Genomic DNA, 24557 nt, shown 5'->3' with positions numbered 1-24557 from the left:
GTAAGTCGGAGCCTGGCCCGGCGTTGTCGGCGTGCTGCCGTGGGCCGGGCCTGGTTTGATTTGGGGAAAAGGCCTCGGCGATCGCGGCCGTGGCCTGGGTCCTCTGTGGGCCTGTCATGGGGACACACGTCCAGATATGGCCCTGGAACAAGGAAGGGACGGGGCCGACCCCGTGACCACGGACGCCATTCCACTGAGGTGGGTCCTTGTGCGGGTTGATGTCGGAAAGGAGCTTTTCTAGGGAGCGTCGGTCTGACCTGTGAGGAAGCAGCGCCATCCCGCTGCGTGGGGACAGCTCCCGTTCACCCCCGGCCCCTGGGACCCCGCATCCCCGCACTTCCTCCAGGAGCCCCCCTCGCCCTGGCCGCTCCCGGGGCGATGGGCCCTTGCCACTCGGAGAACCTGCAGGATTTGGCTCCAATCTGGGCACAGCCCAGATCCCTGAGCCACCCACCCCCGGCCGTGCCTCCCGGACCCCCTCCCCACTTAGATCTGGGTACTGGCTGCCTTATCAGCACTGGCTCCCCGAGGCCGGCACCTCCTGAAACTCCTTTAGTCCTTAATCTCCTCTGAGGGCTCACTGCGCAGTGGCCCCGCGGCCTGCCCGCTTGTGCCAATATTAGCTCCGAGTCTCCCCAGCCTTTGGAACCCGTGCTCTCGCCCCTCGGCAGTCCCAGGCACCGTCTTGTGAGATCCGCCACGCTTCCCTTCTCGCTCTCCAGGCGCTCTCACACGGGGCTCTCCGTGGCTCCGTGGCTCCGTGGCCGGGCCACGTGTGGAGGGCAGCGTGGAGTGCACACACAGGAATGGCCTGCGGCCGGGAGATCCCCGTCCAGGTTCCTCCCGAAACACTTAGATGAGCCCAGTGTGGAGGGAAGTCCCACACTCACCTCTGTGTCTGCTCAGCCCCCACAGCGACCACGTGGCGACAGGACCTGTGGGTCGCGTGGCTGTGGATTTTTCATAACAGAAGGCGTGCTTTCCCCTGTGAATTCTGCACGCGTTTCTTCCTCTGTGGACGCTTTCTCCCCCGGGCTCTGCGCTGTGTAAGGACGCTCTTCCCCGGAGGGGCTGACTCGCAGGCTGTGCATCTCATTGGCTGCGCTTCGTCTTTGATGCGGGAGGGACGACTGTCCTGCGGCTGCAGTGCTTTCAGATGGCCGGTCCCGAGAGGTGCCACGGGGGTGGGGAGGGGGCCTGGCCTGGAGGTGGGACAGTTACCCAGCCAGCCGCCGAAACCGGTTTGGCTCAGTGGATAGAGCGTCGGCCTGCAGACTGAAGGGCCCAAGTTCGATTCCGGTCAAGGGCATGCACCTTGGTTGCGGGCACATCCCCAGTAGGGGTGTACAGGAGGCAGCTGATCGATGTTTCTAACTCTCTATCCCTCTCTCTTTCTCTCTGTAAAATCAATAAAATATATATTTAAAAAAAAAAAAAGACTAGCCAGCCAACTATAAGTTCAAACAAAGGGAGACACAGAGTCCAGAGAGCACACTGATTGGTCGGGCTCTTGTTTCCCTAGCAGCTTAGTCAACCAATCAGATCTTTATTCCCATGCCTTTATCTGACCAGAAAGCAGGCCTCCCTGCACCCCTGGACTGAACATTCTGAACCTGAAATCGAGCAGAAGGAGGGACCTGTGGGTCCTCATCAGACGGGCTCAGCCGTGACACCCCAGCGGCCGGGTGGCCCTGGGTGGCCCTGGGTCCTGCTTTGCTCCTATTGACTTGCTCTTAACCAGGAAACCGCCCGGGTCTGCAGTCGGTTCATTCCGGGGCCCTAGGTCAGGGCTCCCAGATGTAAAGCCGCCATGCAAGGAGCAGGGTGGGCAGACGCCTACGGGCTGTGTGCAAAGCGGTTCATCAGAGACGCCAGCAGCACAGGCCTGAGCGCAGCCGCCCTGCCCGCCCCACGCCACGCGGAGAAGGAGCCCCACCGGGGGTGCGGGCCCTCTCCCTCCCTGCCCTGCGCCCGGCCCCGCCCGCTGCGGGCCTCGCTCTCCCATCCGCGTCGGTAACGGGCGCCCCCCTCGCCTTCTGTCTTCCAGCACCTGCCGCCCCCGCTGCCCAGCAAGACCCCGCCCCCGCCGCCCCCGAAGACCACGCGCAAGCAGACGTCCGTGGACTCCGGGATCGTGCAGTGAGCGGGCCGTCCCCCCGCCCTGTCCCCTCTGTGCCTGGCGTTTACCTCATCGGACCTGTGGTGTCGGCCATTTGGGGCAGTGGCTCCTCCTTAAGAGGAGTTTGTTCTCAGCCGTGGGATGTGCGGCCCTCCGGCGTGGGGAGCAAGGTGGACGCGGGCCTGGGGCGTCCTGGCCGCGTGTCCGCACCGGGGGCTGCCAGTGGGCCTCCTTGAGAGCCTGAGCCTTGCCTCAGAGGCCTTCCTTTCGGTGCCAAACGACACCTGAGCGAGGAGCAGGGACAGCTGACCTGCGCGCGGCCGGGGTTAGCCCATCGGCCTGAGAACCGATGGCGCTGGGCGTCCGGCGCGGCGCCCTCTCCTCGGCCAGGCCCAGGCTTCCCCGCAGGATGTGGGTCCGGCCCTCCGCCCTCCTCCCTGCGCTCGGGGGGGACTTCTGCTGGTTGGACGCATCTTCTTCCACCCACATCGTCGTAACATCCACCCTTCCCCGGAGTTCCTGGTCTCCTTGGGGATAATTTAAAATAGGCTATTTCTCAGCTACTGAGCAGCTACTAATTTATGGAGTGGAAACACCCTTACGAATCCTGGATCAAGTGGGAAAGAGCCCTGAGTGTAGGAAGAACCGTTGTCTTTCTCTTGTTAGATAAAGCACGGGTGAGCCCCGGGAGGCGGCTCAGCGGGGGGAACTCCCGCCCTCCGTACGGGGTGTGTGTATCCGACGGCTCTCGGGGCTCGCCTTCGTCTCCGTGGGCCTTGCGTTCATGGTAACAGGTGTCCGCGGGCGCTCTCCACGTGGGCTCTTCCTTGTTCGTTGCTGGAAATGTAAAAAAAGTAAATAAAGAGTCCAAGTGAAGTTCCGTCGTGTTTTTTTCAAAGCTCCAGTGTCCTGGAAATGTCGACGAATGATGATTTTGGGAAAAACAAACCAACTAACTTTGTGTAACCTAATGTTTTTGTTCTGTCATCTATATTTTTTTATGCACTGTAATCATGATGCCCTTCTGTAGGCTCCAAAGTTAATCACTGACGAGGAAAAATAAAACGTTATTTTAAAAGACTCACGGTGTCCTCCGACGGTGTTTCTGTCCCTGACGTCACACATCCGTGCTGCTCTCTGCTTCTTACTTCCTCTGAGAGTGGTGTGACCCCCACGGGGGGGTCGGGGGGGGGGCTGCGCCCTTCCTCAGTGCTGCTCACCGGGAGGGGCTCCTGTTCGGTTTTTGCTTTGGATGCCAGGAAGCTCCAAGCCCAGCTCAGCTCCCACCCATTCAGATCTGGGGGTTGTTTTGCTGCCTTCCAAAATGCCTGATGATCCATTACAAATTCATCTTTATTTTAACCATGCCGCGTCATTTGTGCTTACCTCAGATCTTTATTAAAAGGAGATGGTACATAGAAGCTAGATTTTACACAGAGACACGTCTTTTTTCTTCTTTAAAACCACCCCCGGTGCTTGGAAATTGCTTCCTCGTGTGTAAAGGAATTGTTTTCATCAGCGCGGGGGCTGTGCTTTCATGTGGAGAGTTGATCCTCTGCGCTCTCTCTGGCTCTGGGTTCTGTGCGGGTTCCGGCCTTGCTTTCATCTCCGCGGCAGCCTTTGGTGTGTGATGGATTTCAGCCTCTGCTCTCTCGTTTTATCTCCAATTACGTTTCAGTAATTGACTTACTTTTTAAAGTCTGTTCGGGGACTTTCACCTTCCTTCTTTTTCCAATCTGCCCTTCCTGGGTTATTTACACATCTGTTTAGCCGGGGATGGCTTAGCAAAACTTAACAGGAACCTGCTGGGCCAGTAAGTCTTTGCTCCCAAATTAGCTGAAACCCGTGCCCCCGCGTGTGTCTGTCACCAGCACAAAGCAGCAGGGGCAGCCTCGGGTCCTGTGACGACCCCGGTGCTGGGCTCCGGCAGAGCGGGCACGCAGGGCCCCGTGCACGTGTGACCCTCGGCCGGCTCAGTCCCAGGCCCGCGACACCGGGCTGCCCGCCCACCCCGGGGCGCCCGCTCACCTGCCTTCCTCATCTCGGTCTCCTTTAGCCGGGCCGCCTGGTGCCACTGCTCGGCTGTCCCTGCCACTTCGGGTTTATTTCAGTGCTGGGAAGGGCTGCGTGTCATCTGTTCTTCGTCGTCCCTCGTAACTGGGTGGGTCGTGCATAAGAATGTGGAGGGTGTCCACAGCTCAGTTAACCCCCGCCACGTGGGAGCCCCGGGCACGACAGAGCACGGAGAGGCCTTTAACACAGACGCCCGGGGAATGTGGAGACCTGGGCAGATGGGGGTGGGGCGGGGCGGGGACGGGAGTGCCAGTGGAATAAACTGCATACGAGGGAGCCCCGTGCTTAGAAGGAACTTCCGGAAGACCAGCAGGATGGTCCAGTGTGGAGGAGCGGGCTGAGGGAGCAGGGGGCTGAGCAGCACCCAGATGGCAGCACAAGCTTCCTCCAGTCCACGTGAACGCCCGGGCTCTGCCCTGTGCGCCCAGGAGGACCACACAGCCCCAGGGCATGCACTCCTGGGAATGGAGCCCCAGGGCCATGGTGGAGCAGGAAGGAGCACATTGGAGTCTGATGGAGGGTGCCGGAGCGTGAGAGAGAATGGAGGTGATGGAGCAGGCTAGAGCAGGACGGAGAATGAAGAATGGTGGAGAACAATGGGACCTGGTGGGAATAAAGGAGTGTGAAGGGGAGTGGGGGACATGGGGGAGCAGCGGAATGGAGGCCAATGTGGCTGGAGAGAGGCCAGGCTGCGGGGTGTCCTGGTGGACTCGCCAGCCTCCAGAGCAGGTCCTAGCGGGTAGAGGGCAGGTCACGGGTCCTGGGCCCCTGGGGGACCTGCCTGTGAGGCACCACCGGCCGGAACCCTCGCCCGTGGTTCCCGATGACCCTCGGCTGCACCTACAGGAAAGGGCCCGTGCAGAGGCCACGCTGTCCGCTGATGAGCCTTCGAGAGCAGCCGCAGCCCTGCAGGAGGACCCCCTTACCGACCGAGGAGCCCCATCTCTCCAAGGAGACTCGCTCCTCATCGTGGGCCATTTGGGGGAGTTTGATTTCTTCTGAGGATGTTCCCGTGCATGTCCTGGTCCAAAAAGCAAAGCCCAGCTCCTCTCTCTTCCTTCCCCGCCCTCCTGAGCAACTCAGCCCCAAGGTCATTATCGGAGACAGAGCAAGGTAAGCATCCACGTCGGGGGAGGGGGTCGGGTGCCGTGGTGTCAGAGCCCAATGCAATAGGAGAGGAACAGTCTCCCGTGGGTGAGGGCAGTGGGACGGCTCTCCCGCCAAGGCCTGGAGGGGAAGGGGAGGTGCCTGTCGGGCTCCTGAAACTCACTCCACCTGCAGATTGGATCCACGGCACACAGGGCACACGCTGGGCACACGCGTCTGTGGGAACCCTGTGGCCACGACCAGGAACACAGATGCCACTCGGATGCTCGATCACAGGCCCTGACGCCACCGCCACTGATGCAGAGAGCAGCGACTTCAAAGGTAAAAATAAGCGTCTGGGAGCCATGATAATCCTGAATTAGCATAAACTGCTATTTTAAATACTTGTTAACAGGTCATTTAGCATTCTGAGCACTTGCGTTGGGGGGAAAGCACTTAGTATCAAACAAGGAGCTCACACACACACACTCACACACAAACATATACTCACGCATACACACACACACACATTCACACACACACAAACATACTCACACATACACATACACACACATATTCACACATCCACATACACTCGCACACACTCACACATACAAACATACTCACACATACACACAAACATATTCACACATACACATAGATTCACATGCATACACACATACATACACTCACACACACATACTCATACACATTTATACACATGCACATGCACTAACACACACATAGACTCACACACACTCACACATACACACATTCACACACACATCCACTCACACACACATACACACACTCATATACATTTACACACATGGACACACATTAACACACACATAGACTCACACATACACACATTCACACACAGTCACATACACATCCACTCACACTCACTCACACACATACACACACACACTTAAAAGAAGTGTGTTGACGTGAGGAGCACCAGCTTGGACTGAAAGGCCAAAAGGACACCATGAAGAGAGGCCATGGGCCCCCAGAGTCCCGCTAGCAGACAGCAAGTGGAGGGTTTTGCCGTGAAACATGCTTACCTTTCACAGAAAAAGAGAGGATGACTCAGCAGAACCAAGAGCCCAGAGGACAGAGCCAGGAGCTCACACAGGAGGAGGAATAAGAAAAACTCCCAGCGTCTTCCTGGCTGGACTTCAGAATGGGGATGGTGACCTCTCTCTGCTTTCATTCCTCCCTTTTGAACAGGAATGTCAGTACCCGTGACCCGTGTCCACCCATCGCTGTTGGGTGTGTGAGGGGCAGGTAACTGCTCCGTAGGGTTCCCAGGTCCTCAGCAAGAGGAAGTGGACTTGGTACCTAAGGAGCCAGCGGAGGGCGCTCAGGTCTGGACCTGGTTTCGATGCGAGGTCCTGGAATAGAGCGAATGCTGAGACAGTGGACTTCGGGAAGCAGCCCTGAGAAGGGATCGGTGTCTTTCGCATGTGGGAGAAATGGGAAGATGTTGTGGCTGGAAGGCAGACTGTGTTGGGTTTAAATTGTGCCCACAAATTCTTTGATACGCCTTCCTCCAAGGTGTGGAACTTAATTCCCCTCCCCTTAATGTGGGCTGGACTTGGCGGCTCCCCCTTAATGAGTAGAACAAAGCAGAATGGTGAATTCCCAGCCTCTGCCATGAAACCACTGCCACGTTCCCCTGTTCTCTCCCTCAGCTCACTCATTCCATAAGAGGTCACCAGCCACGTCCTGAGGACACCCACGCCGCCCTGTGGGGGGCCTTACAGTGAGGAGGTGAGGTCACCTGCCAAGAGCCAAAGAATCGCGGTGTCTGCCACCAGCCGTGAGAGGGAGCCATCTTGGAAACAGGTCCTCCAGCCCCGGTCGAGTCTTCAGATGACTGCAGCCCCAGCCGACACCTCGATGAGCCACAGGAGAGATGGTGAGGCAGAACCCAAGTCAATGGCTTTGTATTCCTGACTCACAGAAGCCGTGATAAGAAATGCTGTTGACAGCCACTCGGTCGTGGGGGTACTATATCTGCAGCGATGGCTAACCAATATAACTGTTACTTGGAGCAATGCATTGGGAGGCTTTTTCTAGTTTCCTATGCTCTGGGGTGTTTAAAAGCACATGGAAATCTATTTGATAGAATTCACTTACAAATTCATTTAGAACAACAGGTTTTGTTCCTCGGTTGAATTTCGGAAGTAGATTCTTGATAGAATTTTGTTGTTGTTGTTGATCCTCACCCAAGGATATTTTTTCATTGATTTTTAAGAGAGAGTGGAAGGGAGGGAGAGAGAAACATCAATGTGAAAGAGACCGGAATCGAACCCATGGGCCTTCAGTCCGCAGGCCGATGCTCTATCCACGGAGCCAAACTGGCCAGGGCAGATGCTCGATAGATTTTCAATTTTCTCGTCGGCTTATTTGGATTATTGACTTCGTGATCACTCCTGGAGAGAGTTAAGAATTAGGTTTGCTTACTTCTTCCTTAAAAAAGTGATTTTGGTTTTCTTATAGACGTAGGGAAAAATCACCCACTCCATTAAAACCGTGCGACGTCTTCAGAGCGCCGCTTCCTCCACCCGGAGAAGATGAAGTCTGTGCGCCGTCCTTCACTCCCGCGTAACGATGCTGCTTTGTCATTGTGCCTGATTAGATTTCCCGGAGGCTTGTCTGGCTTATGGTTTTTTTATAGAAACATTGTTTGGACCTGTCAGTGTTTTGAGCTTTCTTATATATCCCGGCTTCATTATTTTCTTATTTATCTTGATTGAGTTTCTTTATCGGCCGCTCAGGTTCCTGGCTCTTTCGCGTCTTTAATTGAATGCTAAGCATCGCATCTTCCCGGCTTCATCCGAAGCACGTGAGCGTGGGACGAAGGCTTTCCCCTCCAGCGCGGCCACTGCCTTTTACGGACGCTCCGAGTCCCGGTCCTCCTTCCCCGTGGCTCAGGTGCTGTTTAGAGGACTGACGTGTTTGACTTCCAGTACGGAGAGGGGCGCACCTGCCACTCTTCTCGTCTCTCCCTTTGGTTTTGAAACATGGAGCCACTTTTTATAAAGTAACGTGCTCAGGGGCACACCTGGTGGCTCTGCTGTGATTTCCTCCTTCTCCCCACCCCCGCCCGCCCCACGTACCCCCTTCCCACCGTGTACCTCCCGCTCTTACTGTAAATTAAGTGCATGTCTTCAAATATGGGGCAGGTTTCCTAACAGGATGGGGGACATAGGTGTATCCTGGAACAGCGAGACACGGGGTCATCAGCCGTGGAGGCCACTTCTCTATGCCCATGACCTGGTCAAGTTCAACCTGCGAATGAGGAGGTCAGTGGACCTTCTTCCGTCCTTTCGGCTGCCTTTTAATTTAAAACAGCCGTTCGGTTGCTGGGCTTTTATTATATAGGATGGAGGACAGACCCCACAGACACACGCTGCCTTAAATGGGTGTCCTTGGGGAAGGGGATTCCACGGGAACTGGAAGCTACTAGAAGATGAGGCAGACACACGGCCCCGTGATGACAGAAGGCTGAGCGTGAACTTGGGAGGAGCCACAGGAACTGCTCTGGAGGCAAACGTGAGAGAGAGGGCCTGGAACGCACCGGCGAGGAGAAAGAGGACGGCCGTCGGGCAAAGGGAGGACAGAATAAGTGCCTGCCCTGGCCGGGGGCCCAGTTGGTTGGAGCATCGTCCCGTATACCCAAAGGTTGCGGGTTTAATTCCAGGTCAGGGCGCCTACCCGGGTTGTGGGTTCATCCCCAGTCGGGGAGCATATGTGAGGCAACTGATGGATGTTTCTCTCTGAAAATATAAATAAAAAATAGCCCACCCGGTGTGGCTCAGAGGTTGAGCATCGACCAGGAACCAAGAGGTTGCCGGTTCGATTCTAGGTCAGGGCACATGCTCAATCCCCAGGTGTGGGGCTCAATCCCCAGTCGGGGTGCACACAGGAGGCAGCCGATCCATGATGTTCCTCCCTCATCGATGTTTCTATCTCTCTATCCAAAAATCAATAAAAACATAGTTTAAAATTTTTTAAAATAAGTAAAATGTAGTAGAAACCCACTGGGCACGCCCCTTCGATCACACTTCACTCCGGCGCACCCCCACCCCCATCACTGCCCGGAGGCAGCCGCTGCTTTAATAAACAAATTGTGGTGCAGCCACAGCCCCGCCCAATGGACGGACAGACGGCCAGCACGCCGGTGCTCTCTGCACAACGAGAGGCCCGTCCCTATGTCGACGGGCGCACGGATGCTGGTCTCCGTCCGCGTGGAAGCCGGCAAGCTGGCCCGTGGTTTCTTCCTTCGGGGACGCCCCCAGGTCCCGCTGCCTCACTGGGTGGGAATTCCTCACAGGCCAACCTTGGTGTTTCCCCGTCAGGAGCACAGACGTCCCTCCTACTCCGGGGGTTGTCGTGTCCACAGGTCAATATGCTTTGCACCAATAACATACCGTGATTCCTCTGCACCGAGCGGTACCAGCTCGGGAACAACTTGCCTGCCACGCGGTGAGCACCGCGGAGTTGATTCTCGTTTGTGATCCTGAGTTATGACGCTGCCAAGTTCAGACAGAAGTAATTACACCCAGTGTCGGGAGGTTCAGCGCTGCGGATTGCGGGAAATTGGAAAGCAGGATCCTGAGTGCGCATATATTATGTCATCTTGTTTTCTCTCTCTTTCCCTGCGTCATTTATTTCTTTTCCTTGCAAACTTTGACTCACTTAACTGCTTGTCTTTGATGAGTTTTTCTCTTTCCATATCATCTTTTAATTTTTTTTTCAATTACAGTTGACATATACCGCTATATTAGTTCCAGGTGCACAGCATGGCGGTTAGACATTTATATAACGTACAAAGAGATCCCGCCAGGAAGGCTCGTGCCCACCTGGCACCATACATCATTATTACAATAACTAGAGGCCCGATGCACGACATTCGTGCGAGAGTAGGCCTCCCTGCTCCCAGCTGCTGGCACCAGCTTCCCTCTGGCCCCCGGGACCCGGGCTTCCCTCACTTCGTCCAGAAGGTCATCAGGAAGGATGTCCAGTCTAATTAGCATGTTGCACTTTTATTAGTATAGATATGGACTATATTCCTTGTGCTGTACTTGGCACCCCTGTGACTATGCTATAACTACCCACCTGCCTTTCTCAAGCCCTTCACCTTTTTCATCTGGCCTCCCAACCCCCGCCCCCCTAGCACCCATCAGTCTGTTCCCTGTCTCTATGAGTCCGTTTCTCTTTTGTTGGTTTATTCCGTTCTTTAGATTCCGCATGTAAGGGAAATCATAGGTGGTATATGTCTTTCTCTGTCAGACTTATTGCACTAGCATAGTACCCTCCAGGTCCATCATGCTGTCACGAAGGGCAGGATTTCATTCTTTCTGACGGGAGACTGATATTCCATTGCATCGATAAGCACGCAGGTGCCTTCCGTTTCTCGGCTATTGTAAGTACTGCTGCAGTGAGCGTGGGGTGCATATGTCTTTTCAAATCCGTGGTTGGGACTTCTTCAGATAAATACCCCCGAGGGCGATGGCTGGGTCCTACGGGAGCGTGTATGTGAATGAATAAGGTGCAGAGGAGGAGCGCTGGAGAGAACCAGCCCAGCCTCCGCTCTGCGTCCCTCCGTGGCGCGTGGCGGTGCGGGCTCTCCCGCGAGCGTTGCAAACGCGCCAGCTGCGTGGGGAGTTGCCTGGTCCTTGTTCCTCCCCGTCAGCCGCTGAGGGGCCGAGGCTGCGAGGGGCGGTGGGACGGAAATCTCTCTTTAGAGAAAACGCTTTGGTAAAAGGTTCAGATGAGACATGGGGTCAACCCTTTCAAAAAGGAAGAAGGGGGGCCACGAGCTGGTGCCTGCGAGCCAGCCCGGAGACGGCAGGTCTCAGGCCACACCCGCCCACGGACCTCCTCTGACCCGCCCCGCCCCGCCCGCCTCCCCGGGACACCTCGCGCTGCTAGCACGGGCCTCTGGCTTTCCGTGACCATCTGCGTGTTCTCTGTGGCCGAGTCCCACCCCCCCCCACCCCCGTTTCCCCAGTAAAGCTGCCCAGTTGCCTCCGGCTTTACATGTGGTCACGCAGGGCTTCTGCGTAAGCATCTCAGAGCCCGCACCCTTCTCCATCCGCACTCCGGGCTTCAGACCAGAGTCCTCGGGGCGGGGGGGGGGGGGGGGGGGGGGCGGGGGGGAGTGGGGCTGCGGGGCCCGGGGCCCGGGCAGGGGCTGGGCCGAGGCTGCCCGTGTCCTCGCTGCCTCCTCTGGGTGGGCTCGGCCTCGGGTCCCGCCTGTGTGTCCCCTGCTGAGGGCTGAGCCTCCTCTTCTCCCTAAACGTGGGGCCCTCGGTCCTCGTCAGGCCTGTCCACTCCCATCCGGAGGGACAAGCACAGCTCAGGTGCCTTCCTGGCCCACGGGGTGGGGGGGGGGGGTGCGCAGAACTCCGGGGTCCGGGGGCCAGAGCCCTGAGGTGCCCGCACCTGGCTGCCCTGGGGGCCGGGGTCACACTCCCCACACTCCCTCTGGAGTTTCAGCCTCAGCCACGGGCCGGGGCGTGACCCTCAGGGACCCACCTCCTAAAGGCCCTGCCGTTGCCCGTGGTCTCGGTCCCGTGATCAGCGGGCAAAGCGTTCTCCCTTTCAGACAAAACAAGCGGGTCTCTTTCTAACCTGCTGGACACGGAGTATCTCGGCGCCCTCAGCCCTCAGCCCTCAGCCCTCAGCCCTCAGGTTTTTTTGTGTTTTTTTTTTTAATGTCTTTATTGATCTCAGAGAGGAAGGGAGAGGGAGAGAGAGATAGAAACATCAATGATGAGGGAGAATCATTGATCAGCTGCCTCCTGCACGCCCCACACTGGGGATTGAGCCCACAACCCAGGCCTGTGCCCTTGGCCAGAATGGAACCTGGGACCCTTCAGTCCACAGGCCAATGCTCTTATCCACTGAGCCACACCAGCTAGGGCGCAGCTTTTGATTTTCCAAGCACAGGCCCCTGGAATGCAAATGAGGAGAGAGAGAAAAAGAGAGAGAAAGAGAGAGAGAGAGAGAGAGAGCCTGCCTCCTGCCATGGAGCTCTGCATGCCCGTGACGCCGCCTGCTCCCCGATCCTGACCCCTCATCGCTGCTCGGGGCGGGGGGGGGCGGGGGGACAGAGAAAGCCCTTCTCGCTGCTCGAGTGGTGGAGGGGCGGGAGCACGCGAAAGGCATTCAGGAAGGAAAAGACTGTCGTTACCTTAGGGCTGCATGGTGGCCCCAAAGCCGACCCGTCCTGACCCTGCAGCCGGTGGTGCCACCCGGCGGGCAAAGGGACCTGGCAGGGGGCGAAGTGCCGCATCCTGAGGTGGCGAGGTTGTCCTGGGCGACCCGGCGGGCCCAGGGGCATCACCAGGTCCGGAGGGAAGAGGCAGGAGGGATGGATCCGAGCAAGGACACAGGCCGGTGGGGACGATGGTCGGAGTGACGAGCTCTGAGGAAGGGGCCACAGGCCGAGGAATCCGGGCGGCCTCGGGCTGGAGCGGGAAGTGGGGGGTCGCTCAGGAGCCCCGCCCCCATCTCCTCTATTCGCTCAGATGTGCTTTTATTTGTTTATTTTTAGGGAGAGGTGATTGGCAGATGCAGTTGCGTAAGTTTAACGTGCGCATGCGTTGATTTGGCTTACATCCCAAGAGGGCTGCCCTGTGGGTGAGCTAGCGCCTCCACCCTCCACGCAGCGATCGCGTCTCTCTTGTGGGGAGGACGACGGAGGCCTCACCGCCTGGCCACTGGGCCGCTTAGACCAGTGTTGTTGGCCCTGATCACGAAGCTGCGTGTCAGCCCGCGGGACGCATCCACCTTCAGGCGGTGAGTGTGTGCCCTGAAGTCCCATCTCCCCCGCCTCCCGCTCCAGCCCCGGGAACCACCGTTCCCCTCTGTCCCCATGAGCTCAGCGCTTAGACCTCACTAACTGGGGGGAGAGGGGGGGTCAGCCCGCAGCGGCCTTCTCTGTCTGCGCCCTCACTGAGCACACGCCCTCACGGCCCGCCATGCGTGTGGCTAACGGCAGGGCTTCCCTCTTTCTCGTCCGCCGACAGCTTCGTTTTGGCCCCATGAGACTCGTTTTGGACCTCTGACTCTAAGGAAACAGATCTGAGTTGTTCCAAGCGCGATGCTGGTGGTAACAGGAAAGTAGCTCTAATGCACCCAGTATCAGCCAGTGCACGGGCCCGCCGGGGGTGGGGTGGGGCGGGGGGGGGGGGGGAAGGAGGGGCGGGGTGGGGGGAGGTGAGGAGCGCTCTCCCGGAGTGGCTGCGAGCCTCGGGCCGTCGGCCTGGTTAGCCTCCGTGCGTCTGCCTGGGGGAGGCCCTGGGAGGACATGTGTTGAACGAACGGCAGACAACGTCTGCTCGGAAGGGAAACATCTGCACCCGCGGGCCGTGATCCGTCACTCTGACAGCTCCTGCCTCCGGTGTCTGCAACGTGTGCGTCCTCCTTTCTCCTCCGCTGTCTGTGTCTGGAGGTCAGAGCACACCCGTCGCTGGAGGCCTTTTTAACCCAGAAACACGCTTCAGCCAGCAAGGGCCCTCCGGGCAAGCCGATCCCCGTTAGGGTCACGTACAGGGACGCGGGTCAGGCCTGTCCGCCTTCCCTGTCTTTCTCCCTCCCTTCCTTCCTCCCTCCCTCCCTCCCTCCCTTCCTTCCTTCCTTCCTTTATAGTTTTAAACATTTTTATTATTACTTTATTTACTTATTTTTTTTTTTTAGAGAGAGAGAGAGGCTGGGAGAGCTATAGAGAAAGAAACATCAATGATGAGAGAAAATCATGGATCGGCTGCCTCCTGACGCCCTACACTGGGGATCAAGTGTGCAAGCCGGGCATATGCCCTGACCGGGAATTGAACCCTGACCTCCTGGTTCATAGGTCAACGCTTAACCACAGAGCCACGCCGGCCGGGCGTCCTGCTGGCATTTCTGCGCAGCTTTGAGCTGCCTGTTCGTTCTCCTCGTGCCGCCCCTCCCCGCCGTGCTGTGACTCCGCAGGGCGGGACCAGGGCACTGACCGACCTGCGTCCCTGCACTCAGCACAGCGCTGGGCGCACAGCAGGGTTTTCCAGACCAGCTTCTCGCTCTCAGGGTGTCGGACTCTGGCTGAGGGGGAAGCCGAGTTCCTTCCTGCGAGTTCGCAGACCCTTGTTCCTCCCTCCCGGCCCTGCAGAGCCCGGGCGGGTAAGGGAGCCTCCTGGATCGTGTCCTCCATGTCGCCTGCCGGCCCCTCCCTCCCCGCAGCCCCCTCCCCCACTGGAACCCTCCCCCCCTGTCAGGGCTCAGCCGCACGCAGGCAGCGCCTGTTCCTGGCGCGACGGTGGCTGTGCGCGTGTTTTATTCCGAGGATAACGTCTCTAAATTGAGTAGCAAGATGGGTAGTTAGCGATTTGGGGAAACCACCACTGAACATGCATGCACCCACGGACGGAGGTTTCAGTATGCGTCTCTGACTGGTGCAGGCAGACGGGATGCCGATGAAGTGGCAATTGCGGCTCTGGGTTTGGCAGAAATAACGGTCCCAGATCTTAACCGCGTTGTCGTTAGGAATGAATTGACTATCATACAAATTGCAGGGAGGAAATTCCCTTAACGATCCTCCGCATTTAACCAGCGCGCACACAGGTCTTCCCCAACAAATCAACGGTGTTCCCTCCTCCCCGCACCTCCCTTTGGCGTGTCTACACCCCCCCCCCCCCCCGGGCTGCCTTACCCTCAGGTCCCGTCTGGTTGGCTAAGAACCCACAGGTGGTGGGACCCGGGGCTCCCCCGCCCAGCGGGGAGTGAGGGAGGCAGGCCTGGAGCCGCAGGCAAGGCCCTTGTACTCAGGCTCACACTCAGCATCGCTGCGCGTGACAGGAAGCGGCAGTCAGTGCTCTCAGGGTTCATCAGCTTCCAGGGGTGCCGTCCAGGTTTTCCAATGTCGGGGTGTCCTCGATGGGCTGCGCATCGGCGAGGTGAGAGGGCCCCAGAGGAAAACTTACCGAGTGTGTCTGTGTGGGTCCCGGGCACACGGCAATGGGGCGTCTGTAACCCCCAGGTTCGGGCTTCCTCAGCCCCTCCTCCCGGACTCCGCGATGCGTGGGGGCAGGATGCGTGGGCGTGGCCGGGAGGCGGTGGGCTGTCCTGGCTGAGCCCCCCGGGTCCCAGCCGTCCATCTGCGCACTTTCTCACAGACGGGGCGGGAGGAAGGCGGCCGGTCCCAGCCAGGGGTGGGCTGAATGTGGCCCAGGAAGGTGAGCGCCCTCCACTCCCCCGAGGGCAGTGGGTCTGGGAGACAGAGGGTGCCGGCTGCAGCCCACAGCACAGGAGGCCGCCTCTGGGGAGGGGGCGGCACCTGCCTCTGCCGGTGACGGCAGGCTCTGCCCTGGCGGCCGGCTGCAGGCCCGTCTCCATGCCTGCCTGGCCCTCCCGGGAACGTCCGGGGACAGAAGCAAAGGGAGCCACGTCGAGGGAGCGCGTCCGCACTCAGGCGCCAAGAACGTTGGGACCGAGCTGCTCGTTAGCCATTCCCGTCGCAGCGTGTTGGAAGGCCGCGGAGGGGGGGCAGGTCGCTCTTCGGGTTCCGCGTTACGGGCTGTGTTCTTCGTGTCCCCGTGACGTGGCCTCTCACGGTGCCCCGGGGATTCGGGCGGCGGCGGCTCTGGGAAAGCGCGGTTCATCGCGCCCTCGGCTGAGGCGCTTGACTCCGGAGTGAGATGCAGCGGCCTCTGCGAAGTCCCTCTGTGATGCTGACCTCTCTCTCACGGCGGCTTCCCACAGCGTCTCCCGCGCAGCCCACGAAGCCGCAACCCACGCTGCAGGCAGACACACGCTGTCCTGCCTGCACGCCCCGCCCTCCCCAGAGCCCCCTGAGCCCCCCAGAACTCCCCAGAGCCCCCAGAGCCCCCTGAGCCCCCGCAGAGCCCCCCTGAGCCCTCCCCAGAGCCCCTCCCCAGAGCCCCCAGAGCCCCAAGAGCCCTGAGAGCCCCCAGAGCCCCGCCCCAGAGCCCCTCCCCAGAGCCCCTCTATGAAGGGAAGGCAGTGGGGCCTGCCCTGGGGCTGCGCTGACGTGTAGCTGGGCTGAATGGGGCTCTGAATGGGGTTACTCTGGTTGCTGGGAAACCTCCCCCGAGGATACTTCCCGTTGATTTTAGAGAGAGAGGACGAGAGGGGGAACGACAGAGGGGAACATCGATGTGAGAGAAACACATTGATTGGTTGCCTCCTGCACATGCCCCGACCTGCAACCGAGGCACCTGCCCTTGACCAGAATCGAACCCGGGACCCTTTGGTCCACAGGCCGACGCTCTATCCACTGAGTCACACCGGCCAGGGCTGAATCAGGCAAGTCTTTACCAGGCTTTCATTGAAAAGAAGTAAAACAACCAGACGTTTTTTATGATACAAAGTACAACAATATGTTTGTAGGGTGATGGCAGTAATCTACGAGAGAGAGAGAGAGAGAGAGAGAGAGAGAGAGAGAGAGAGAATAAAGCAGTAAAGCAGCTATCAGTTACCAGCGGGCGGTTTAGCTCCATCCCAGGGAACACTGGGGTGTCCGGAGGCACGTGCAGTTTTCACCTGGGGTGGCGGTGCAGTTGGTACGTAGCGGCCAGGGATGCTGCTGAGCATCCTACACGCCCCCCCCGCCCCCCCCCCCCCCGCCCCCCGCAGCTCCCAACCACTGGAACCCTCCGCCCACAGCCACCAGCATCCGAGCAGACGGGGAAAGTCCTGCACCCCTGCGCTCGGCCGTCGCCTGCCCGGTGTCTCTGCCTCTTGCGTCCACAGAACCGGGATCTCCAACGCTGCGCCCGTTCCTGACGTGGATGTGCTAACTCTACCCACGCCGTGTCGGGGTGGCCGTGAACCTGAGCAAAGCTTCTTTCCATAAACCACCCCGCGTCCACACACCTTCCTTCCCCGACGCCCAGGAAGGCCGCACGTGGCCTCCGCCGCCTCCGCCTGTAATTACACTTTCCGCGGGTGACGGTTGTGTGAATTAAGAAGCAGTGAAATTCAATTGATTTCCCACATATGCTGAACGCCGCAGGGGTAATGTGCATCATAATTAGGAGCATTGGATTCAAAGGTACCGTTGTTTTTAAAAAGACACCAACGTTTAAAATCACACTGAACCGACGACCTTCGCCAGCGGGTCGCTGTTTCCTCACAACCGTCCACACACAGTCCCAGTCCCGGTTCCCGGTTCCCGGTTCCCGCCAGGGGCGCCCACAGCGGGGGAGGCGGTGCCCGTAGGAAGCTCTGGACGTCAGGAAGGAGAGGGCCTTCCGGGATCTTTTCCGCCCAAAGTCCGTCTGACGGACGTGCCTGAACTTCGGAGCCGGGACTCCGCGTGTTTCTCAGCTCGGGGCTCGGCCAACGAGAAGCAAAAGTCACAAAAGCACGTCCTCCTCACTCCGTCTTCACGCTGCTGCCGTCATGGAGCCTGTGAAAAGGGCGGGGTGACTCCAGGTCAGGCACAGCGTGACCAAGAAGAGGGTCAGCTTTTAATGAGAGAAGTCCACTGAATTCCAGGACTGCGCTGAATGCTAGCCTGCCCTTTAAGGGTTGACAGTGGGCCTTTGCATGTTCTGACTGCATCACGAGCACCTGTCATAGACATCACACCACAGGCACAGTCACCAAGACAGCGGCCCGTCCCGGGCAAAACCCTGGGAGCCTGTGCTGGAGGCCCCTGACGCCAGACCCATTCCCCCCATCGTATGCCCAGAAGTCTCCCCACCATTTCAGGCATCCAGGGCCCAGCATCTATCTCCTCCCCACCATCAAAACGTGGTTTAGACAGTCACAGGTTAAGGTGCGTGCGATCTGGTAGCAAGCTGCTGAGCCAGGCGTCCTGATCTAGACCCCCCGGAAGTAAGGGAAGGCTCAGCTCGGGCTCCTAGGAAGCCGGGCCTTGATCAGCAGGTTGGGAAGGAAGCCGAGACGCCAGAGCTCGGACGTTGGGGCCCCTCACGGGACCCGAGCCCAGCCCTCTCTCGGGCTGCCCACCTGCGGCCGGGGCCTGTTGTTAGTGAGCTCCAATGCAGACGCCTTAGGACTGGGGAGACGAGCAGGGGCGGGGGGGCAGGAGGGGACCAGCCGTCTCGCTGAGGTCCAGCGGAAGGACAGGGTGTGGGGGCCGGGCTGAGGTTGATGATGTGTGAGAACTTTCAAGTGATGGGGTGGGGAAAGGGTTCCAAGAGAGTCACAAAACAGAGGGAGGGAGAGAGAGAGAGAGAGAGAGTGAGTTGGTGGGAGGAGCTTGCATTTCGCAGGCGCCGTCTCTTCCAGACCTGATCGACGGGCCGTGTTCTGGCTCGTGAGCGGGAGCAGGACACGCTGGTTGGAATGTGACCTCTGAAGTCACACGGGACTGGGGCCAAAGTCTGGCGCTGCCCTTCACGCTCTGTGACCTGGGCCAGCTGGGAAGACGGTGAGCTGACCCACAGTCGGCAGCTGTGCGGGGTCAGCAGACAGCCAGCACTCAGTAAAGGCTGACCTTTGCCCTTTTGTGTTTGGCCTTCGGCGTGTTCGTCAAGCATTTTTGGTTAAAACGACTGGTCTTTGTCTACAAGGGTGTTGGGCTTGCGTAACTGGGGGTCAAGGAGAGAAATCACTTTCAAGCATGGCTGGATCCCAGAGTCTGGCCATGTCACCATCAGGTCTCCAGTGCGCCTCCCTTTCCCTCCCTTCCTCCCTCCCTCCCTCTTCCCTCCCTCCCCCTCCCTCCCTCCCTCCCTCCCCTCCTCCTCCTCTCGGGCCTCTGACTGCCCTGGGCCTCCTTCCCTGCAGCTTCCCCTGTGGGTGACGAAGCTGCCCCTTGGCAGCCTGGAGATCAGTGTCTGCAGACGAGTGAGGTTTTTAAGCTCCGCCTCAGCACAGCTAGAAATGCTCTCTATTGAGAGTCAACTGGTTCTCTGCGAAGTGGGGAGGGGACGTGGGACCGAACCGAGTCTTAAGCTTCCAAAGGACCCCCCCCTTTTTAGTGTCCCCCGCTTCACATGCGAAGATAACGGATTCCGCGGATGCCTGTTGTGGGTCCGTTACGAAATCACCACGTTACTGGGCACCTTCCTCAGACCTCCTGAGTCACCTGCTCCTCACTCCACCAGGCATGGGTGCTGCCCCGCCCCCCCCCCCCGCGTTCTCTCTTGTTCTGCCGTGTTTACTGCATCTGGGCTCAGGGAGCGCCCCGCCGTCCATGCGGGTGTTCCGTCCCTGGGTGCTCTTAAGAGCTCTGTGTCCCCGACCGTCATCTCATGCCATGTCCCCAGCAGGACTGTGGCCGGAGGGCTTGATCCCAGGCCCCTGCTCCCCGTTGGCACTCATTCTGTGCCCTGGGTCCCTTGAGAGTCCGGGTCGCCTGTGGTAGGCGACCTGTGCCTCGGTGATTGACAGCTACACCCTCCAGAGTGGCAGTTCCCAGAGAGAGGGAGGGCGGGCCGACCAGGAGGCAGCAAATCTCAGACCTCGGGCAGCTCGGTCCCCGTCTTGAGGAGGCAAGGGTTTTCCTCAGTTGCTTTGGGTCCACAGGACGCTGGCTCCCCCTCCGGAGCCCAGCGATCCACGCGGAGCGCCCCGATGCCTTCCTCCACAGAGACCCTCAGCACCGTGTTCACACGCAGCCTCCGCACCGGTGTGTTCACGTGCATGCCCACGGAAGTGCAACTCCGCAGAGACTCCCCACGGAGCTTCCGTGGCCTGGAGAAAAGGGGGCGTGGCAGGGGCGCTCCCAGGACTCTGGGTCGTGGGGGGGTGCGTGGAGCGGGCAGAGACAGCGCCCTTTCCTTTACGTGAATGACTGATGCCGAAGAGCGGGGGTGGCACCCGTTTCTCTGCGTTAGCTCAGAAGTCCTAAGGAAGGAAGCCTGCCCGGCCACCGTGGCTCAGTGGTTGAGCGTCGACCTAGGAACCAGGTCAGGGTTCCATTCAAGGTCACGGTTCGATTCCCAGTCAGGGCACAGGCCCGGGTTTTGGGCTTGATCCCCAGTGTGGGGTGTGCAGGAGGCAGCCGATCCGTGATTCTCTCATCATGGATGTTTCCATCTCTCTCTCCCTCTCCCCTCCTCTCTGACATCAATAATAACATATATTTTTTAAAAGAAGAAGAAGGAAATCTGTCGGAGAAACTATAAGGCATGCGCAGGCGTTGTTGGGTGTGCGCTATCTCGCAAGGGTCCGTTTTGCCTCAGTCTCTGCCACGCGGCGCCTGGGCCGCTCGTAGAGATCACGGTACCCGCACGTGTGTTTGCACTCGGCGGGGAGCAAACTGGTGGTTCTTTGGAGACAGGGATGCCGCCCGGAAGGCACTGCTGCTGGGGGACGGTCGTTAGCGGCGCCCTTTAAAGGGAGTCAACCGTTGGCAGCTTCGTGACAATGCCGGGCGGTGTTGTCCTTTTCAAACTTGACGAGAACAGAAGGCCGCGGCCAGACCAATTAGTCACGGAGGATGGGACGGGATGGCATTCTGCTCCTGAACGTTCCTGGTATAAAAGGGCGGCCCGCGGAGACGCCACCGAGAGCGCGAGGGACCCGCCAGGAAAGCCACCGGCCGCAGAGGTCCGGAGGGTCCGAGATGATGAGGTAAGAGCCCGCCTTTCCCACACGCACAGAGGCGGACGGCGTGCGTGCTTCTTAGAGGTGCTTTCCAGTTTGTGCTTGCCCGGGTGACACTGATCCGAGGTGTTTTCCCCACTTTGCAGCTCATTAAATCTCAGCCTCATCCTCGTCCTGTCCGTGTCCGCGATGCCCGTGTTTTGGGGTTATCCCGCCCCGTCGCCGGAGGTAAGTGTTCTGCCGCTATTTTTGAGACTTGCGTGGATGACGGGGACTGGACAATTCAAATTCAAACGAACTTCAAGGGAGATGTGACAGAAAAGTAGTTTTCTTATTGTTAGAGCTTTGAATGGAAAAATATATAAGCGAAGTCATGAAATTAGTAAAAATAGACATTTATGCGACAATAGGCAATACTGGAATATCAGACAGTGTGCTTGGAACTATGTAGAAGTTGGCCACTGGATAGGAAAATATTAATTTCACTGTCAAATGGACCTTGTTTTGCCCATGACAATCTACTCACTCCACAGCCTCCATCCATAATCGAAGTGAACATGTGGTCATTGAAATGACGTGCAGGTGATGTATTATAGAAGCCTGTAGCATGTTATTAACCAAGGTCACCCCAATAGATTCAGCTTTAAAAAAAAAAAAAACAGAAAACATACAAAGGTTCACTTTTCAAAAACAGGGAATTTCCTAATGTTGCGATGATTGTTAACTTGTTCAGATGTGGAATGCAGGTAAAAATGTCAGATCTCAGTAAAATATCACATACAATATTAATTCCTATATTTATCCAAGAATATCGACTGAGCTCCTAATTATCGTCAGCCAGCTGTTCAGGACATCCAGCAGCCGCATGGCGTTCTCTGGAATTGTTATGCCGTCTCCACGCGAGCTCTCCGCTGTTTCATGTCAGCTCTTTATTTGCAATTTTAAAATAGTTTTTGTCCCCGAGTGTTTTGTGCTTTAACTTTGCTTCTCTAAAACTTCCCCTGGCGCACTGGGGTTACTACACTCAGTGTGATTTATGGACCTGCCTTTAGAGGCCACATAAACGGTAAATAATCAAGACGTGTCAATTGTTGTTTACATCATTCGAGTTCTCACTCATCTTGGCATCTGTCATTTTTCTACTTTGTGTTCACTACTCCAGCTGCCTTTTTCCTGCTGGATTTCCTGCATTCCGCCCCAGTGCAGTCACTGTTTCTGTCAGACACCACCCGGGGAGTCGCTGCGTCCCCGGCCATAAACTGGTGTATTTCCTCGAGTGTCTTCGTAACGACTTCCTGTCCTCCCCGAAGGCGCGCTCAGGACACTCGGGTTGAGCGAGAGGCACTCGTGAGCACGCTTCCTTCTTAACGAGGCGTGCACGTCCCTCTCCTGGTGTGAGCTCTCCCTGTCCGAGCTCTGCCTGTCAAACACACTCAGACACGGATCGTTGATTTGTCTTGGAAATGTGTCACCTTTTCAACATCGTAAAACAGAAATCCCGCCAGTAACGGTCATGAGACAGGTCATGCCTCCATGTAGGCGGGGAGACCCTCCGTGGAGGCGGGGAGACCCTCCGTGGAGGTGGGGAGACCCTCCGTGGAGGCGGGGAGACACCTCCCGGAGCCCTGGCCTCCCTGGAGCTCAGTTGTCACGGATTGCTTCTCTCCGGGAAACTTAAAGAGCGTTTCCCGGGCTCATTAGCGCCACTCAGAAGCTTCTCCATCAAGCGACAGTGCCAGGTGTGTGACGCCGACGCCGAGGGCCAGGCTGCCTCAGGGTGAGAAGGTCAGACAGGGCAGGAGCTCCCAACGGGACGCTGCGTTAGAGCCTCCACGTCCTGTTCTAACAACGTCTCTCCTGACAGGTCGGGTCTCTGGGATGCGTTGCCGTCAGGTTTTGACACTGGTCACCTTAGAAACAAACGTGTGACTCTGCTGCTGTGTCTCCCCCTCCCCGTCCGCCCCCAGGTGTCCGGGACCCCTGACGACGCCCTCCTCCTGCTGGGCTGCTGCCGGGCCAGGGCCACGCGGGGCGAGGGCCTCGGCTTCCTGAAGCCGCTGCTGGAGGAGGCGCTGGCGAAGAGGTCCTTCCGCAACGGCGTGGGCACGGGGATGAAAAAAAACCCCTTCCCAAGGGCAGAGGCGTGAAGACGTGTGCCAAGGACGCTGGGATCTCCTCTCCGGCGCCGTAGAGAGTGACTAACGTGCGAGAGGCCGGTTACCCTTCATCCTTAAGTGCTGGTCTGCTCTCTTAGCATCCTCCTCCCTCCCCCTGGCCTAGAGGAAATGGAGTCTGAAAAGCGTGCGCTGTCTCCAACGTCCGTGGCGAGACGGTACACTGGGGGACCCGTGAGTAGCTTTCCCGGTGCCCATGGGCACACTCGCTCTGATCTTCAGTTGGCGGAACGTGTGAGTCTTTTTACCCAACGACAACGCCATGACTCTGTCCCTGCCTGTGAGGCTGCGCGGTCACGACACTGAGTCACTCTCCTTTCAGTGCGGTTTCTGAAGGGGCTTAGCGAGGCCCAGGCTCCGGAAGGTGCTGTCTTCCTTCCTGAGAGTCTGTGACGTTCGCCAAAGGGAACCTCCGGGCCCCCCTGTGTGTCCCTCCGTCAAGGCCAGAAGCAAGCATGGCCCTCCTGATGCAGCCCTGGCCGCCCTGCCTGTCAAACACACTCAGACGCGGATCGTTGTTTTGTCTTGGAAATGTGTCACCTTTTCAACATCGTAAAGCAGAAATCCCGCCAGTGACGGTCATGAGACAGACGGCCGGCCGGTTGCCCGGGGGTGGGTTGGAACGGGATCTTTGGGGAGCCCGGTCCTCAAACTCTGCTGATCGCCCCCACCCCCGCACCTCCCCCAAAGCTGACACCCTCCCATAGCAACCCCTGGCACCCCTTTCTAAAATAATGCTGCTACCTTGGCGGAGGTGTTATTTCAAAAGCATGACATTAATAAACGTGCACACGCGTGTTTGGCTCTGCGGCACGCGAGGGCGTCCTAACTAAGGAGTCGTCGCCTGTCCCCTTCACTGCGCGCGTCTGGACACGCACCCGTTTCCCGGGCCGTGTTCTGTCGGGGTCCACAGCTCCGGGAGCACCTTCCGCGTCGCCCACTAGCCCATGGCGTGCTCCCCACATGCCCGCTTCCTCCAGACCTGCGAGGGGGGCCAGCCAGCCAGTGGCCCCGGGATCCTGTGAAACATAATCGTGCACGTGGCATCCCGTCACCCTTGCCCTATTCCCTGGGCTAAAAGCAGGTCACGGGGAGGGGTTTACCACGGGAGCTGGGGGTCATGGGGGCCCCTTTGGAGTCTGCCCGTCACAGACAGGCAGGTAGAAAAGGCGGAAAGGAAGGTGTGCGTGCAGTTCGCGCCCCGCGGTGAAGCGGAGAGAGCAGCAGCCGAGAGCCACTGGATGCGGCTCCAACGGGGACACTGGGCCAGCGGGAAGGCGCTGCCTCTGCCCTCGGGCAGCGCCGACGGGACATTGTCGGAACCTTCCCGTAGAGAACAGACGGGCCACTGCCGTCCACGACCGTCCCAGTGCGAACGCATTGCTGGAGCGGCCAGTCCGGAGGAGGCTGTGACCCGTGCCCCTGCACACGGGGCGGGCGGGTGGGGGCGGGGGAGGGCAGGACTTCCCGCATCCGTGGGCAAGCGGTCGGTCGTTATCCACGTGAGTTACAGTCACTGCCCGGGGGTGACGGTCCGGAGTCCTGTTTCCTGTCGCTGATGGGGA

General features: G+C 58.5%; 2 protein-coding genes across 7 annotated transcripts in view; both read left to right on the top strand.

Annotated features, from left to right (window-relative positions):
• The window catches only part of DOCK1 (dedicator of cytokinesis 1), a 305409-nt gene extending 302209 nt beyond the window's left edge, over positions 1–3200 (top strand). For both annotated transcript variants that reach the window (XM_079793187.1, XM_079793188.1), the window contains exon 52: positions 2048–3200. In XM_079793187.1, the coding sequence (XP_079649313.1) occupies positions 2048–2143 (96 nt within the window). In that variant the 3' untranslated portion in view covers positions 2144–3200. The remainder of the gene's footprint in view (positions 1–2047) is intronic.
• Positions 3201–4881: 1681 nt separating this feature from the next.
• Positions 4882–24046, top strand: NPS (neuropeptide S). Of its 5 annotated transcripts, XM_079793611.1 has the most exons (9): positions 4882–5305; positions 5474–5620; positions 6355–6838; positions 6976–7202; positions 12852–12878; positions 12967–13096; positions 20680–20845; positions 20965–21046; positions 22786–22841. In XM_079793611.1, the coding sequence occupies exons 4-9, from the start codon at positions 7157–7159 to the stop codon at positions 22800–22802; spliced, it is 468 nt and encodes a 155-aa protein (XP_079649737.1). In that variant the 5' UTR covers positions 4882–5305; positions 5474–5620; positions 6355–6838; positions 6976–7156; the 3' UTR covers positions 22803–22841. The 5 variants fall into 5 exon arrangements, with proteins under 5 accessions (XP_079649737.1, XP_079649738.1, XP_079649739.1 ...); XM_079793612.1 differs by lacking the exon at positions 6355–6838; XM_079793613.1 differs by having other exon boundaries at positions 6355–7202; positions 12852–13096; positions 22786–24046.
• Positions 24047–24557: the final 511 nt, after the last annotated feature.

Source organism: Cnephaeus nilssonii (genome assembly GCF_951640355.1).
Source record: "Cnephaeus nilssonii genome assembly, chromosome: 16".
Classification (NCBI taxonomy): domain Eukaryota; kingdom Metazoa; phylum Chordata; class Mammalia; order Chiroptera; family Vespertilionidae; genus Cnephaeus; species Cnephaeus nilssonii.
The sequence above is the reverse complement of the archived record's forward strand: the minus strand, read 5'-3'. Positions and strand labels throughout refer to the sequence as shown.